The 18,644-nt window shown below is 43.6% G+C and overlaps 1 protein-coding gene across 2 annotated transcripts in view; it reads left to right on the top strand.

Moving 5' to 3' along the window:
• Positions 1-18,644, top strand: part of bmf1 (BCL2 modifying factor 1) — a 58,914-nt gene that overhangs the window by 30,269 nt on the left and 10,001 nt on the right. Inside the window, exons 1-3 of one of the 2 annotated variants that reach the window (XM_030392294.1) lie at positions 15,321-15,526; positions 17,381-17,577; positions 18,261-18,463. In XM_030392294.1, the coding sequence (XP_030248154.1) occupies positions 17,406-17,577; positions 18,261-18,463 (375 nt within the window). In that variant the 5' untranslated portion in view covers positions 15,321-15,526; positions 17,381-17,405. Of the gene's footprint in view, positions 1-15,320; positions 15,527-17,380; positions 17,578-18,260; positions 18,464-18,644 lie in introns of those variants that run through there. The other variant, XM_030392295.1, reaches the window with a different exon arrangement.

The following is an 18,644-nucleotide window of genomic DNA, read 5'->3' as shown; positions in this document are numbered from 1 at the left end:
CTGAATAGCTATAGAAAAAAAGAAAACAAGAGGTTGGGTTTCTCACATTAATCTTTCATCACTTCTCCCTTACAAGGTCACAGGTGGCACCCTACACTGGCCACTGCTGTGCTTCCCCAGACCTCCACCACACAACCAACCCGAGCAAACAAACAAACAAAAACAGACGGACGCTGAAGTGGAACGTCTTTGTGGTTGACAGACACGCATTCGTCACCTTCCTAGAATTACAGCAGGCCTGCTCAAGGTTACCATGGTCGGAGCCGGGATGAACTTTTGTGATCTTTGCTACTTTCGGATGCCATCCCCGTGATGACAATGAGAACAAAACTGAACGCAAGATCACATTCTTTATTATTCCATTACTGTTTCACTGTAGCTCACAGGTAGACTGCGTTGACTACTCTACAAAAGGTAAATGGATTGATCCCCAGCCCCTGCAGTCTTTTGTCCCAGTGTCATTGGGCAAGATATGGAACCCTACATTTCTCCAGGTGGCTGTTCCCTCAGCAGTGATGGAATGTAATAAAGTACATCTACTCCAGTACAATTTTGAATTACCTCTACCTATTTTAAAAAGTAGCTTCACATAGTTTACAGGTGTTGAGGAGTACTACTACATATTTGGAAGAGAAAAAAGTATTTTGTGGCTCCAGAGGAAGCTGCATGTAACCTGATAAATAGCCTCCAATGTCACTTTGTGGCGAAGTTGTATTGTGGGCAGGTATTGAAATGTAGTCCACCGTTTCAGCATTGTGCTCCTATAACACTGTTGGACGCATTGTTTTCCGTTTTCTTTTCTTTCTTCTATGTCAAAACTCGGTGCCTACATTACCCACAATGCAACATAACCCATAACTGACATCACTGGAGGCATTTATCAGATTTCATGCAGCTTCCTCTGGAGTCAAGGAAGGCTTTATGCTACTCTTTTTCACAAATACAGTAGTACTGCTCATGACCCGTGAACACACTTAAATAAACCGGGTTCATATCAAATTTAAATATTCCCATTTTCTGATACGCTGTACTTCCACCTCACTGTGTTTTGGAGGCAAATATTGTACTTCTTTTCTCCTTATATTTTTTTAAGTAATTTGTTTTTCTGGCAGTCAGAATTTCATCAAAATAAAAAAAAAGAAAACTCTGACTCAGCTAAAAAGAAATATTCTGAATTTCGGACCCTATAATTGGCCAGGCCGATAATCAGTCGATCCATAGTACACAGTAGCACATACATATGTCTAAATTACTTATGCTTTTGACACTCAAGTACTATTCCTATGGGCGATTTCACCAAAATAATATTTTTACACAATACGTTTACTTTTAAGTATGACTTTTGGGTATTACACTGTTCCCCAGTGTGTGGGTGTGAGCAGATGGATCCTTGCTGGGCCACCTCTGCCACCAGTATATGAATGTGTGTGTGAATATGTGAATGCTAACTTCTGTTGTAAAATGATTTGAGTGGTTGGTAAGACTAGCAAAGTGCTATAAAAAAACGCAACCACTGCAGTACCAGGAAACGCACACAGTATGGGTGACACTATCTGACCATCATCTGCCTAATCTTCAACACATTCGTACCCCCGTCTCCCCCCGTCACCCACCCACCAGATTTTCAAGCATACCATGACATCACCAGTCTACAGCTTGTCTCTGAGACGTCTCGCCATGACATCAGCATCTGCACCCAGGCAGGAGGTGTCTCTCTCCTTCCCACAACTACGCTCTTCTTACCGGCCAGCGACCCCAGTACAGTAACCATATCCTGGACTGCAGGGGGGGGGGGGTAAAAGGTGGGGCAGGAGATGTGGCGACACTGGAGCAAGGTGAAGAGTGACAAGTAGTGAGGTCTGAAGTGGAGGGAGTGTGGGTAATGGTCAGCTAATCTCCTTTCAGGTGTAGGGTGTGGAGGTCACACAGAGGTGTGAAGGGCCTGGGAGAGTGCCAGATTACAAACCTTGGACATGTGTCACAATAGAGGTGCGAACGAGGAGATGAGTCTCATAGGAGTGTGAAGAAGTGGGGAATAGAAGGAAGAATGATGATGATGGGTCGTTGGGAGGTCTGCTCAGAGTGGTGAGGAGGCGAGAAAGACTAACATCTTGATTGAAAGACGGTTTATTTATGTATTTGAAAGGGTCAAGAGGTTGAGTTTTTGTTCCTTAAAGTTTCACCTTTTTGTGAAAATGTCTACCTGAGATTTATGTGACAATAAGATGTCAAAAGAAAGCAAAACGGGTGAATACTAACTCACTCTATTGTCCAAAATTTCACTGCAGTTATTAATTTGTTGAGGCACCCGTGACCACATCTCTTCATCCTGTCTATAAATACCCCCCTAGGTAAGTCAGAGGGGCAAATAAAGAGAGGAATGATCTCACTGTGGGCAACGCCTGCGGATCCACTTTCCTTATGAATTGATGATTTCATCACCCTGTGGTAGAGTTACATATTTGAGGTGCGGTGCGTCCTGACAAAGCCTTTATTATGAGCACTTTCAAATGGGCCACACTGTTCTGTTAATAGCAGTGGTATTGACTCACTGCAGCCTTCATGCAGTATTTAAGATGTGCACTTTAAAATGACATGCTGTAGCTTAGCGGCGACATAAACTCAACAACAATGGCTGAGGCGAAAAAGTAGTCGAGCGACTCTGTGCATTTAGCAGCTTCTGGGTCAGTTGAGCGGTTAGAAACAACCGCTGCACAGCATTATGTGCCTCTCAACCATAACATGGAGGTGTTGAATGTGGGCAAAGAGGAGGAAACGACTCAAAAATGGTCAGATTTAGGAACATGTGCTAGCTCAACAATTTCAAAAGTTCATATGCACACGTGTGAAGTCTCAAACTGATGTAGCACTTTATTTAAATACAATTTCTGTCAGTCCATAAACACCTCATTTATAGTCGCCAACATTCATAAAAAATAAGTGACATAATAATGTGACATTCCTGAGAAGAGCTTTGAAAATAAAATTCTACATACAGTACATCATCATGGATGCATGATGTGTAACCTGGATAAGGCGCCTCAGCTCAGCCCTGCTTCCATTTTTGCCCAGTAGTCAGTCGTGGTATTGCAAATCCCCTGCAGCCCAAAAATACATCTGTAACACTGTTGACATGACACCTCGGACCACAAACAAGGTCATTTATGACTCCTTCTGTTAGGATTCTTTGATCCAATAAGGTTTTACATTTTCAAACTTCCGTCATGCGGAGGAAAACATTTTCAAAATCAAGTAATGTCAATAGGCTGAGGAGGGCCAGCGAGAGGAACACCGCATCCTTTTCTAAATAATAAATCCATCAACTCAACATTATCATCTACAGTTGCGTACATTGTGTTGCTCAATCATGTCAAAATGCCCTGATGTTCCCATTATTTAGATTTAATGGAGGCGATGATGGAAAGGAATCCCTGACCCCCTCCTGGGATCACTGTAAAGAGGCTGGCCCCCTGCTGCTGCCCTGGTGTGTGGGACATAAATAGGCACCCAGCTTGACCTTAAAGAGGTCCCATTGTTTACGGCGACATGATCATTCCTGGGCTGTCCTCAGCTGCAGGTGGTCAGGAGCTCCCCGCTGAGTGCCGGAGAATCCCAGAGTCAGCACATTAGCCTGTCAAAAGGAACAGATAAGACAACCGGGAGGGGGGGCTGGAGGGAGAGACCCCTGCACCCCCCACTGAGTTACAGGCCCCTCAATCACCACTGCTTGACGGCTGTAAACATTGTTTTATTAACTACGAATATAAACTGAAATTCTGCATCCATCCCAAATGAAATACATATTTTTTTTTCTACTTTGCTTGTTCTTCCTTGTGTTTTGCCGGCTTTAAATCGGAGCTATATTTACAGTAGAGCCGCATTACTGTATAGTTAACCCCGGGAAGTTCAAATTAATATTCAAAGGGGCAGGTCAGGGAGTTCAGCGAGCAATCTGCACCAGAGTAATGAGGCGAACAAAGCCGTGGTGTATTTCGAGACTGATTTCCAGTTGGATGGAAATAAACAAACACGACCCTCCATCGAGCTCGCACAGGCCGAGCCAGCAGAGGGGGGCACGAGCACTGAGGTGGGAGCGGAGAGAAAACTTCACAGCGCATTTGTCTGGTCTGAGAAATCAATAAAACTGCTTTCATGTGAACTTCACAGGAAAGAACAACCTCGAAACACTCACAGAGGTTCATTAGCGATTAGCTTTTTTTCTCTCTCTCTCTCTAATACAGCAGGCAGAGGAGCGCAAGTAGTTGTTGCCTTTGGGCAAAGTGAAAAGGGCAAAAAAGAGAAGAGGAGGAAGATGTTTTTTATTGCAAAGCCTGTTGGCGCTGCACAGTACATCTCTTCACCATATGGGACTGGCAGCATAAAATATGCATGTTAATCCATATGTTGAGTCTTTTTTGCCATGAATATTTAACACTCCAGTCACATTGAGGGATATAAGAAGAGGCTCTGTGCTGTCTAAAACAGTAGGAGGGGTCTAAAGTGCAGTGCCAGACTTTTTCCTCGATTATCACAGGCGCTGCGATCAATAAATCAGAGCCGAATCAAAAGACACGAATTTCAAAAGTCAGCTCGTATGTAACTTTGCTAGCCACCTGACTCAGAAGAACAAAGCCACTGTAAGGGGGGAGGGGGTATTGATCGAGAGCCGTGGAGAGGCGTGGTGAGTTCAGGTGCAGGTGAGTATGGATCAGTACATGCGTAGTTTGGAGGGACAGATGTTGGGGTTGTGTGGAGGTGAAGGTTACGGGTTCACACCCACAGCAGCTGTGAAGAGAAGTTGTCGGAGGGTTACCGGGATTTTTTATTGATGCGGGAATTCAACAGAGGCTTTTGTTTTACATGAGAAGCTGCTCTTTAAAAAAAAAAAAAAAAAGTAAAGAATTTTGAAATACCTTGAGGATGTTATTTGTGAAAGATGGATTTTGTTTGATTTTCATTATCTAAAATTCCCTCCCACTTGAAAGGGGACCCTTCCCCTCCATTAATAATTGACATCTTATTACTTATCCCCCCCTCACTGCAGTAGGCTTTGATGTTAGGCGCGCTCTTTTTTATCAGCGCGGTGCTACGTATTGATCGCCCAGGCAGATAGGAGCACTATCAAAGAGATTCCTCGCGGGGCAGTCAACACCCGGTCACCTCATACTCCTGGAATGTGGTCAAGCTCACTCTCGCTGTCACATCTCTTCGCATCCCTGTACTCCTCATCTGGCTCATCCTGTCTGAACGCAGCTTATCTGGGTTAAATATTCACAAAGAATAACAAAGCTGCCAAAATGACATCATCTGGAGTGGAAGGAGAGGACGCGTTCAGTAGGAGGGCATATGGCTGAAAGAGGGGGGTGTTCACCAAATGAACCTGTTAGGTCTCATGTTCTGGCTGAACATTACAGCAGATGATGATCTCATTCATAAAGCTCATTATGGTTCACTGGAGATGCTTATCGTCAGCTGAGAAACAAACAACTGCAGACAGAATGTAAACACTGGCAAAGACACGGCCGTGGCGCGCTGGACAAATACGGCATGGCTGAAAACAAAGTGGATTTAATATTGGATGGGATCGGCTTGTTATCGTACCCGAACAACCTACCAAAACAATAACCAGGACACAAAAAAAAAAGCCCATCAGTCACACGTGAGCGGCGGGAAAAGTGCGCAAGAGTGTTGTGAGGACGATAAGCGCCATGCCGCCACACATGAGATGGATTACGATTTCAGGAGATTTGTGTAATCCATCCATATTGGCAAACATAGAACCTTCTTTGTTCACACTTTCCAATCCTGGCACATCGCATACATTTAAGTCCCATATGCAGTCGCTGCTTTACAGTCCGGGCATCGATTGTCATTCGACACTCGGAGACCAATCATCAGAAGCACTTACAACAAAACACAGAGCTCGCTCATAATGAGCATATCCTATTTAACCGAACAGAAAATACATTTTCACTGGCAAACACTTAGAGACCATTAGCAGTAGTAGTGGAAGAGCCAGGCGTCTCTCCATCATCAATATCCCATAAGTGGGCCGCTGTGCGAAAAATCTCCCAGGCTGCGGCTGCTGCTGCTGTTGTTGTTGACGACTTGTCCAGACTGACTGACAGCACTTTTGTTTTCCGCGGATTAGGCAATCTGACTTCATCACAGTCCACGAGGGGGTTCACGTAACGCTGCCTTGGAGGTCACTGCACCCACGTGACCCCGACGACGGGGCCGCCTGAACTCCAGACCGAGACTAGACAGTGGACGTGGTGACCCCACCCTGCTCAAACACACACAGGTGCACGCGCACACACATATACCTCACACACACTCTCCGACCGGGGTGTAAATTTTTAATGGAATATACATTAAGGAGCATTCATGGGCTGATACATGATGTTTGCCCACAGCTAATATTTCAGCAGGCAGTGTATCAGATCAGGATTGAATGATTGATTTTCTATCAGGCTGCTCCTCTTGAATGAATAATTCAGGGTCATCGCTTGTGACACCTCCAGCATATTCCGTTACATGCTTTTCATCACCAGGTACAGTTTGATTTTTGAAAATGCTATAACAAATGGTCAGAAATTAATAAAAACAAGGCTCGGATCAGGCGCAAGAGGATTCTTTCTCTGTGCACACCAAATTTTTTGTCATATCCTTGTGCTTGTTTGTTTGTGGGTCTGTTTGTACACACACAGGCTTCTTTGAGAACGCTTTGGGGAGTTTGAGGGCTACGGGCGCGTATCTATTGATGACTTTCTCTGTTGGCCTCCTGTCTGTGATGAGAAATGGGAGACGGCTGTGTCTGAGGTCACACACTGATTACTTGTCTCCACATGGGGTCAAATGACGCTTAAATGCTTTGTTTACACTTCTACAGCTACGACTCGGCTCCGAACCAAGTATAGTGAAGCCTAAAGATGAAAAGCTGTGGAGTCTCGAACGTGGCCTCATGGTCAATGTGTCATACTAGGGAAGAGGATTAGTGTCACTGTAAAAAATAATAATAAGAAGAAGTGACTTTATTTTCCACTATTCTGATTTTTTTGTTAAATCAGAGAAAGATGTTGGAATTCTGACATAAAGTTTGATTCCCGAGGGGAAAAAAAAGACAGAATTATGAGAAACAATTTAGAATACTGGAGACAATTGTCGCAATTCTGAGAAAAAAAAGGCAGAATTCTGAGGAAGAAAAGGTTCAGAATTCTAAGAAACTATCTGTGTGAATTGTGTTACAATTCTGAGAACAACTTATAATTCTGGGAAACAATTCAGAATTCTGAGGGAAGAAAAAAAAATCAAAATTCTGAGTATATAGTCTCTATTAATATCCTGAGATTAAAGTTGGAACTCTGAGATAAAGCAGAATTGTGAAACATCTGCAGTGGCGACCATAACTGACATGCAAAAGACACACCTGTGAAGATCTTGTTACCAAAATACTCGCAAAATTACCTATGACACCTGAGATAACACAAATTACCAAATCAAAACAGAAAATTGAAGTTGTTGCCTCATAGTTTATATGTATACAGTCTATGGTTTCAATTGGTGACCCAACTGTGGCCCGTCTGTGTGGGTTGTTGATAATGAGCTATCTTAATTTTCACTCCCAGTTTCATAAGAGAGACACCAGACATGAGGGGACTGGATTTATGTGTTGATTCACAGCTTGAAGAAAGACGATAGCGCACTGTTTTTTGTTTAATAGCTCCTGCATCTTTCAGGAGCGTCTCCCGTTTCAGCTGGCTGGAGTCCTAGAACTGGACGAACAAGTGGCGGATAATTATCCACACCAGTGTTAAGTACAAATTGCACAGTCCGGCTACCTGAAAGGACTTGCCGAAGCACATCACTCACAGTAACTTGGCCGCGAACTCGCACTGACAACCTTTTTTTTACTTGTGCAAATAAAGCGCTCCTGGGAGACAGGGGAGCACAGAAACAAACACGCAGCCCGAACCAAAAGAAACACTTGACGCTGATTGCTTATCGTGAAACTGTCTCCGCTGCATGAAATGAGTGAAGAGCATGACTCAGTGTATTTGGTTACACTATGAAGGGCAGGTGGCCCCGAGCAGACCAAAGTCATATTTGATGTCCAACATCAGACTGCCTACACCTGAAGAGTGTGACATCACGATGACTCTAAGCTGATAACCCGGCAACAGGCCAGCAGTTGTTGTGAGGATAAAGGATTAGCCGCCGTTTGCTTTTGCTGCTCTTTGAACCAGAAAGCGCAGGGCAGAAAAGGATCTCACATGAAAGCACCAACTTGCTGAGAAAGCACAGAATTGGGGGGCACTACCTCTCATCAAAGAGCCTGATGCACTTCAAGAGCAGAAAGCTCAAGCAGGGGAGGAGGGGGGGGCTTATGTATTGCTGGTGTTTGTATTTGCAGGTGACGGTGTGTCTCTGTGTGTGTGTGTGTGTGTGTGTGTGTGTGTGTGTGTATGCGTGTGTGCATGCATGTGAGATTTTTTTTTTTCTGTCTGCATGTTGACCGTGTCTGTCTGGCATATCAGGTAAGGTCTCTGTCTCCTTCCTACATTGTTGGTGGATAATGAGGTGTGATTAAATATGAATGCTAAGTGTTTGGTGGCTGGAGCCCAAAAGCTGAAACCGGATCCAGTCGGGGCCCACAGGCAGCATAATTAGCAGCTGATGATAGATGCCATTAATGGCACTTTTCCACACACTGTGTTTTCGCAGGCCTTCTGAACCGGACCTCCGCTCAGCAGCGCGCTGCCTCTCAGCCATCCACAGTTAATTAAGTCGCAGATAAATAAATCCTGATGTATCTGTGGTTGGTACTGCACTGTTTTGAAAGCAAGAGCTCCGATTGTTATCAGCCTTTATTTAAATTGTTTAATGATCAACAGCGATTAAATATTAAGCCATTTGTCACATTTATTTGATCTCTTTTTATTATCGCCTCTGGGGATTTCATGTTGAAAGCATGATGAAAATCCTGTGGAAAACAATATCAGCATTTCAAAGCGTTGAAGGGCCAGTGTGACGCCTTTAATGGTGGAGAAAAGCCCTTTGTGCACGCTCGCAGGGCTGTGTTGGGTTTTGAGGGCCCTCTGGATTGTCATAACCCCGATGTGAGATTGATTCATTCATGGCCGGCAGCCTCCGAGTCTTCATCCTCTAGCCTCTCCGCCGCACGACCCCGGACACCGCTGTGCTGCGTCACTTCAGAGGAGAGAGACGGAGACATGTCCACAGCTGTTAGCACATGCCTGCTTTGAGGTGCTGTGGCTTTAATGTGCGGAGCAGATTAAACAGGGGCCCTTTGTGGAGGCTGGATAACTGGTCAGCTCTCCCACACAGTTAGCCAATCTTATCTGTGTTGGTGCTGCCGCCACACTTACACCCCCATATTCTCCAAAGAGCGAGCAGAACAGCTTGACACACCGGTCAGTCTCATTAAGCGAAGCCCAGAGTTTCCCAGACGAAAGCCTGCCTATGAGTAGCCGACGGGCAAAACACTGGAGAAACTCGAAGAGACAGGCTTCTGCCTCCCAATTGATTCTTCTCGCTTGACATGAAAGCATCACCTGCAGTCTGCGAGTTGCTGGACTTCTGTGTGTCTCTGCTATAAGCTGCGGTGCACCGCGCAGGGCTGTGCTGCGCTGCCTGCAGTGAAGATCAAATGGTGGCTGGTTCAGCAAAGGGTCAGCGTATGTGGAGCAGTGGAACATGCCAAAATAGTTTTCCTCTTTTCCCACAGAGAACCTTCATGTGCCGGGATTAATGGGGGAGTGAAATGAACATGTCTACACAGTAGATCCTCATTGACATGGTGACAGTGGTACTGTGGTTCGTCATCGTAGGGATCAGCTGACATGGTTGCAGGGGTTTGACATCCAATCACACAAGGAGAAATGATTTATTAACAGGATATGTTAGTCACAACCTCATTTAAAACAAAAAACAAAGAAGAAGCCTATTGCTGGCATTCCAGAAAAAGAAAGTTCCATTACATCCACAGTTATTACAAAATACAAACGCATCATGTTACAAGAAGTGTTATAACAATACAAGTTATCATGATAAAATGTGAAAAGTTTTGTTATGACAATAATTGATCACATTATAACAATAAACGTTTCTATGAAAAACAAACTTATCAGGTTACAACATGAACATTCTTGTTATAGCAATACATTATCATGTTATAATGAAATGATTCACACTATAACAAAAAAAATGGTATATTGTAATGATAAAAAAGGTTTTTGTTATAATGTGATAACTTTTTATGATGATGAAAAATATATAACAGTAACAACATTACAACAATAAACTTGCATTAGAAAATGAATCTGATCGATTTGTCTTTTTCTGGTGTGGCCATATGAAAAAATCAAGATCAAGACCAACAATGTGTTCGTCCCTCTCTCAATACTTTACAGCTTCTCTACTTTGTGGCACACAGTCCAAAGCCCATTTACTAAAGACATAAATCTTTGGAAACAGGTCACAAAAATACATCTTCATTTTCAGAAAAGGCTAGAATATCTGGGTATTGTAGTTTTCAGCACATTTGTTGAGGACTCTTTTCAGCCACGTGTTTGTTGCGTGTTTGTTTGGACTGACGGAAAATAAACCGCAATAATCGCATGTATGGTAATGCAACAACATGTCACCCAGCCTTGAGAGCATCTTAAATAGTTGAGGACAACAATGGAGGTCTATGGCATGGATGAATAAGCTATATCAAGCTTTGTTTACACAGACAACTCATTGTTGGCTTTGGTCTTGTCATGGGATTTGTTGACAAGAAGAAAAACACAGCCAGAGTGATGCTGTCTTCAGTCATCATCTAGACTACTGGAACGACAAAGAAGTGGGATGATCTTTACTGTAAAGCCGCTCTGATGTGATGACCTCATTCACTGTAGGATCCCTATAGGGATATTTAACACCAGACGCATTCGGCCACATTCATATGTGTCTATATTTCTACTTAGAATGACTTTTGTTTAGTGTGGGATGGTCCCCACGCTAAACAAAGATCTTTGTGAGTGAGTCAGTAAGTCAGTTTGGGAGTGCGAGGTTTGGCTGGTAGTCTAGAGCCAGACGGGATGTATGATTACCAGACAGTGTTGAAAATGGGGGCAGTTTGTGTGTGTGTGTTCTCAGTTACGGCGGTCAGATCAGATGTCGTCGCTTCATAGCCGGCGTCACCTTCACATTATTCTAAAAGAGGCTGGGTTCAAGCACAAAATTAACCCTCTACACCTGCTACATTATTCAGTCTGTCTTCACCTGAGAGGGCCAGTTAGGGGCTGTAGACTGAGGGAAAATGCACTTTCACCATTTGTGTTCTGACTGTTGGTAAAAATCAGTTACAATAAAACTTCTAAAACAACTGGTAGATAAACCTACATTTTTACATTTATGTAAAGGGACTATTTTCCCTCATCTGGGTGGTAATATGGAATATACTTTTTTTTGTATCGTTTGTAAGGCTGCCATGATTAGTTGATTAGTTATCAACTATTACATGAATCAACAAATATTTGGAAAGTCAATTATTGGTTTCAACATTTTTTTTTAAGGAAAAAGGTCCTAATTCTGTGATACCTGCTCTGTAAAGGTAAGTACACTAATTCCCCACGTCATTCACTGGATAAGTTGCATTTTGGGTACTGTAGGCATGAAGCCTTTCTCTATTCCACGCATTTCAGTTCCTTTTCAAAACATGGTGCCAACAACGCAACTTAGCCACTAAGTGACATCACTGGAGGATATTTGTGGGATTTCATGCAGCTTCCTCCGTAGCCACAAAAGGCTTTATACTACTACTGTGTAAAATGGGTGGAGTTACCCTTTAAATGTGAATATTTCCTGGTTTCCTTACTCCTCTGCAACAGTAAACTGAATATCTTAGGGTTGTGCACGACAAGACACTTGAAGACGTCATTTGGATCTCAAAAGGTACATAGATCAACATTTTTCATAATCTTATTGGCCAAACAACAAATCAATCAATCTTAAAAAAGTATCTGGCGAGTGAATCGTCAATGTAATAATCATTAGTTGGCCTAAATGTTCAAAAGTGGAGCAAAAATCAGATATTGCATACATTTCTCCAGATGACTTGACTTAGAAAAAAACAACAGATGACTTTGATGATGGTAACAAACCTGTGGCAAGAGGTTTACACAGATGTCTCAGCATATGCGTCCGTGCACACCCAACCTTACAGCTTCAGAAGCTGTCTCACTCTTTGTTCCTGATCTGCCTTGCTGGTCCCGATCATCGTCCAGATTTAATTTAAGAGTAAATTTGTCAAAAATATGTCCTGAATTACAGGGATGTCTTTGATAGAAATACAAGATTTCTCAGTGTCTCGAGGGATTCTTTAGCTGGAGTTGACATGAGGAGTTCCGGGAAGCGCTGGAAATCAAGCATCCCTCTGTTATCAGGTCACTGCTCCAGCATGATCTCTGCCATTGGGTCAGTGTGCCACACATGTCTCATCTAACTGGCTTGCAGTCAGGATGCGGTTGCCATGGAACACATCCAGTTGGAGCGAATTAAATCCCTGCTTTTCCAGTTTCCAGGCAGGATTCACATGCTGAGAATGTTTTGGTGGCAGACAGGCAGTGTGTGTCTGTGGTGTGTGTGTTTGTACGTGCATATAGAGAATGAGTTATCAAAAGGGAGAATTGGCTTTTGAGGTTACAGAGGAAGTAGGGCATGTGATTGCGCAGCCATGTGTGTTCGTGCGTGCCCTGCGCGCGCCGCTTCTGAGAGTGTGTGTGGGGGCGCGCGTGCACTGCTCTCCAGAAACAGCTTTCTGATGTAACACAAACTGATGCCTGCCTTCGCTTACTCTCTCAGGGCTCTCAGGCGTCTTTGGGAACTTATTTATGAGCACTTGCTCTGCACAAGGCAAAAACAAATCAATGATAATACTATTTTGCGTTGAAGAGAGAGGATGAGACATTACACACTGAATTCTGCTAATGTATTCTCATTTTGGGCGAGAGAATTCGTGGGTGTGCACTTCAAAGACTTAGAGACATGCCTCTCGACAACACAAAGCCATAATCCACATACTGATAGACATGGCTCAATTAGTTAAGTCAACAATGTGTTGGATTCATAATTTATGTTCCTAGCTAGTGGTAAGAGCTGCAGTGGATTTATCCATATTCATTATTTATGTTATAGAGGCCTGTATATGTGTCCCAGTGAGAGATGCCTTATGGCCTCAGTGATTTCTGCTGCTCCTCTCAAACGCTAATATATCACAGACTAATGCATGTTAATGAATAACTTGTTTTCTGAAGATATATGTCCTGGCAACAATACTTTATGCATAGGCTTTTCATTAATATTTCATTTTTGGGCTTTCGAAGAATAATCCAAACACTTGGTTACAAATTACCAAGAGAGGGCACTGGAACATTTTAACTCTATGACAATGACTCTCTTTAGTTATTACAGGTGTTTTATTGCAATCTCTTAAGTAGGGTTGTCCCTTTTGTTTGTCTGAAACACATAAGAAAAATGGCTAACTAACACTGACACGTCTTTGCGCCTTTTGTTGTTTACAGTGCTCACTCATGCAAGGAGTGATCAAGTTTCCAATATCACAGCGAGCGAGGAAACCAATCCCCTCTTCCATGTCGCATCCCTACCTCTTTTTTGGAGAGGCCACAGGTGCGCCAAACCTCGAGGTCCATCCAATTCAGGCAGGACAGAGGAGGCAGCGACCCATGACTTCTCACACAGCTCAGTGGTGATCACAGCGAAAGGGCGGGGAGGGAGAAAAAGGAGTTGGGGGGCAGGGTGATGCTCTGTGAGAGAATGCAGAGGGGTCGGCTACAGCTCCAGCTGTCCGTGGGTTTATTGATCTGTGATAGCCCTGAGGGGGAGGGGGCAGATCACCAGCACTGCCTTGCCCTTTAAAACAACAGGGCCAATAGTATCAGCTCAGCAAGGACTGTCAAGCTATGAGCTGACTGTAAATCATTCGAAAAACTCAACAGAGAAGTGATTATGTTGGGAGTTTACTGAGGTAACTATGGATCTGTCTAGGTCTGGAATTTTCTATGCACCTGTGTTAGACAACATGGTGTTTATTTGTGATGACAGCAGTATGTTTCCAACATTCAGTAGGATTTCCAGGGAAAACTAGAATTAAACTAAGTTGAATAGTGTAATTTATGATTTAGGGAAGATGAACGAGCATGCTATCATGCTGACCTGAATTTAAGTCAATAAAATGTAGCCTGGTTCCTCATTCCCCAACATTTACTGAAAAAACACTAACACACTTTAGAAGGCGGGCACTAAAAACAGTTAAATAACCCCTGCTATAGAGTTACAATCACTTGTCTGTTTTTTTCTCTGCAAAATGGTCAGCTCAAAGGCCCAAACAACTAACGGTTTCAAACGCCTGCTTGTTTCTTGTGACACCATCAACCTGTTGTTTTCATGTTTTCTCGGCTACAGGTGCCTATATAGACTGATCATAATCTAGACCACTTCCAGTAGGATCTAGGTCAGTTCTACTTTTAAAGAACAAAAAAGTCAAAACTGCCTCTCGGTGAACAGTTTGTTTATCTAACCAGAACATATTTGGGTGTTAATAACTTTTAAAGTCAGGCATTTTCATGTGAGGATTACAGTGAAATGTGAACTTTGGCAATGTCATCATAACACTGAAACACTAATTGCCTATTTAGGCAACACTTCATAACAACCATAATGAATAAATTGTACATTTTAGACAAGCTGTTTAGTGTGCAATTGTTTATAGCAAAGTGGCAACCGATGTTTATAGGCTAATAAATGGTTAATGAATACTGTCTAGTTTATCTATAAACATCATTTGGATTGCATTATGAAGTTGAAAATGACATGTATACTTTCACAGTTGTCTAATGAAAAGTGTAGAGAGACTTTCATTGTCATTATCATTTCCTAAAAGGATGTTCATACTCTTAAATTGCACATACATGTGGAGGCTGATACCAGATCACATGAGCGTGTTGTAGCTCTCTGTGTTCCTATTTTCTCTTTCCTTTCATCGGGCATGTACACTGAAGCCTCCTGGTGACAGCGCCTCACAGATGAACACAGCAGCGGCGCGAAAGCGGTCTCGTGCTACGGGGGGAATTTCCCGTCCACGTGTCTGAATACGCGATGAGGAAGGCGGGATGAAAACAAACGCGACGATTGGTAGGAGCGGCCGCGGCCGCACACGGTTGGCGGAGAGCTGCCTTCTTCTCGAAGGGGGGAGGGGGAGGAGCGTTTATTTACTAACTTTCAGCACCACGCCCGGACAGGAGGAGTCAGTTTGTAGCTGACGTCGGCGAAATGAAATCGGCTTGATGCAGTTTTCCTCGCAGAATGGAAGTAGCCGTGGAGGTGATACGGACTAAACTCGCCTGACTTTTCCCCCCCAGGATATTGAACTCCTGTTCCTTTTTTTTTTGTTCTTTTTTTTTAGTGCAAGGCGACAGTTACAACGAAGCCCTACTCTGTGGTAAGTCCGTTAAAGAACACATTTAATGCGGTTGTTCGGTGTACACTTCACGGACCTTAACGTTAAAAGCGGCGCCCGTGCCCTTAGGAAGGTGCAACAAAACAACGTGCCGCTGCTGTCTTGGGAACAACAGCTGTAACGCAAATATTTGGACATTTAAAGGGAGAATTACTGAGCCGAAACTTAACAGCAGTCCAAATAAAATGGCATGAAGTTCAACTCAGCCTGTCATTCATACAGCAGAGATTTGAAATATACCGGCTTTCCCGGTCTCAGTCGGTGAATGGACTTCAGACCGCTTCACGGTTGTTTTTGCGGCAAGCGTCTGTCGTTATTCAAGCGCAACAACATACATTTTCTCCATGAATTAAAACAATTACAGCTCATAAACGTGTCATTACATTTTTAAGACGTATGGACATGTCGTTTTTTGTCCGTTTTACGTTCTTTTTATGTCTCTATCCTTTTTGACACAATTTAAGTCTTTGACATACATCTTCAACCGGCTGAATAATAGCTACGTTTCGGTCACAAATTGTCGCGAGACACTTTGAGCTTGAGGAGTCCCTGCGCCATCATGGATCTTGATGTGCATGATATGCTATAATGTGGACAATGGTGTGATATTAGGCTTTTGATGCCATTGGATTGAAACGGTGTCAGATCTGCCTCCACCACCACCACCATCATTTCACCCCCCTTTCCTTTTGTTCGGGTTATTTCGCTTGCAGCAGGGGGAGCCACCGTCTGACACAAACACACAGCTCACTACCAGGACAGTGGAGCAGCAACCCTGGGTGTCTGGAAGTTGAGCCTTTTCTTTTTTCTTTTTTTTCTCTTTTTTTTTTTTGCCTTCCATGTTCTTACTCTTTGTTTGTCAAAACAAAGCATTAAGCGGTTTTACGCACAGGGTTTATTGTGAACGCACACAGTATATTGTGAGGTCTGGGCATGCTAGAGACAGGCCGGTCTGCTTATGTTGGGTGAAGAAATGAAAACTGCTTCTCAGGGTGCTGGCAAGCTGACAAACCAGGGTAGGGAGAGTGGCTTAGGATTTTCCTCAAAGACTGTCATTACTCTTTTGCTGTGGACCCTAATTTGGAAGTGTGGTGGTAGTCTAACCCTGAATTACAACTCGATGGTGACTTGGGGGTGAGCCGGTGAGGCAACTTGAATTTCACCCATATTTTGATAACTCTTTGACCCACCGTATGATTCAGGGCTGAGTGGAGAGCATCACTGACGCCGTGCTCCTTGAGATTCTTGCCACATTTAATTGATTCGTTATCACACATTTTTATTAGTCCTGTCCTCAAGCCTACATATTTATTCATAAGTGCACTGATACCTGCATTTGTTTGTATTATTATAAGCTAGTAATCATGGGGCAGTTATTTGGGAAGACAGGGCTTCTTAGCACAGCCAAGAGAGGTTCTGTCTTTCATTTAACCAAGTCAGCCAAACTCCCATTTATGTAAATGCGACTCTACACAGTCTCCTAACCACAGTGAACTTTGTGGTTTCATCACTGAGATGAACTGAGCCATTTGTCTATATAAGCACCGAGCTCTTTGCCACAAATGAAGGCAGGGCTTTTGCTCATTTTCTCTTCCCAACTTGTCCAGTGCGGTTTTATTGATTTGAGGGCACTCTTTATACACCAGGCAGGTTGTCTATAAAGATAATGAACACTCTGGGAGAATGAATGTGTCTGAGATCATCTCATCAGCCCTAATGAATACTTGTCCAAGGTTTTCAATCATTAATGAAGTCAAATCTTGGCATGCTTTTGATTCATATGGAAGACAAATGTCCTTCATTGAGATTTTTCTCTGTCTCTTTTTTTTTTTTAAGGCTGCTCATCCGTTAGTCCCCCCGCATGGACGATGAGGAGGATGATGTGTTCGAGCCAGACCCCCACTGCTGGCGCACCACATTCCGGGAGATAAAGTGTGAAGACCGGGGCACACAGACACCTGGCCCTGCCCTGGCACTGTACAACGGCATGCTGCCTTGTGGAGTCGCAGAGGAGCCCAGACCACTCTTCTACGGTGAGGCTGATGACGTACCATATTTCAAAAGAGAAACAGGAACGCTGTCTTGTGCGTGACAATCAGTGTTATAAAACTGAAGCGTGAAACTATGATGCGAGACTCACTATGAGAAATGGGTAACAATGTTGCCACACTGATCTCATCCTTGGCGCCTGGTAGTCGTGATCACAGTGGCTTTTATGGTCTGTATGGAGTGTACCCAGCTGCTTTGCTATTCAATGGCGCCAGACGGGCATTGTGACTGAAAGGACGTGACAGAAGTGCTCACCTGCGTAAGCAATAACTGTACAGAGATTATCAGTGGCAGCAAAGTTACATTGGCGCCATACACAAGTAATCATTCCAGAGTAGCTCCATGACAACTGACTGGCGTCTAATCTGTGTCATGTCAGTTTATTGTGGGTGAGTGACTCCTGGAACTCCTATTTCACTCACATTGATTAAAAAGAAACACAACAATTGGGAAGTTGTGATTAAAGCCAAACATTCTGATTGGTTGAAACCATGTTCAACAGTGCTCGTCTGCTCTTTGTACCTGTTGCTTAATCAGCATAGATATCATCACAGTAAAAAAAAAAAAAAAAAACACCCTGTCAGGTGTCATTCCTGTACTTATATTTTTAAGACTCAACACTTGTGGCATTGACAAAATAACAAGTCTCGGCCTTGACACTCAACAGGCAACGCAGGTTTTCGATTGCACTTCCCGGCACACTTTGAGCTTGTCGGAGATCAGGAAGCGAGGCGACAAGACAGCGGAGGGGAGCAAAGCGGGATGGAGCAGCTTCCCCGGCCGCAACCTGTGGCACGCAGTGTGGAGGCCTGCATCGGCCAGAAACTCCAGCTGATAGGAGACCAGTTTCACCGCGAACACCTACAACTGGTGAGGAGGAAATGTGCATCATCGCAGACACTTTGGCCTCTAGTTTGATGGTAGAAAACATGTGCAAGTAGGCCACTAATACCCCAAGCAGTGTCAGAATCTCCCCTCAGTGCCCTTCATGAGGTGATGCATTGGGCTTATCCTGATGTAGAAGTTATTGACATAGTCCTCTAATAGCAGA

Source organism: Sparus aurata, chromosome 16 (assembly GCF_900880675.1).
Source record: "Sparus aurata chromosome 16, fSpaAur1.1, whole genome shotgun sequence".
NCBI lineage: Eukaryota > Metazoa > Chordata > Actinopteri > Spariformes > Sparidae > Sparus > Sparus aurata.
This window is presented reverse-complemented; position numbering and strand designations above follow the sequence as displayed.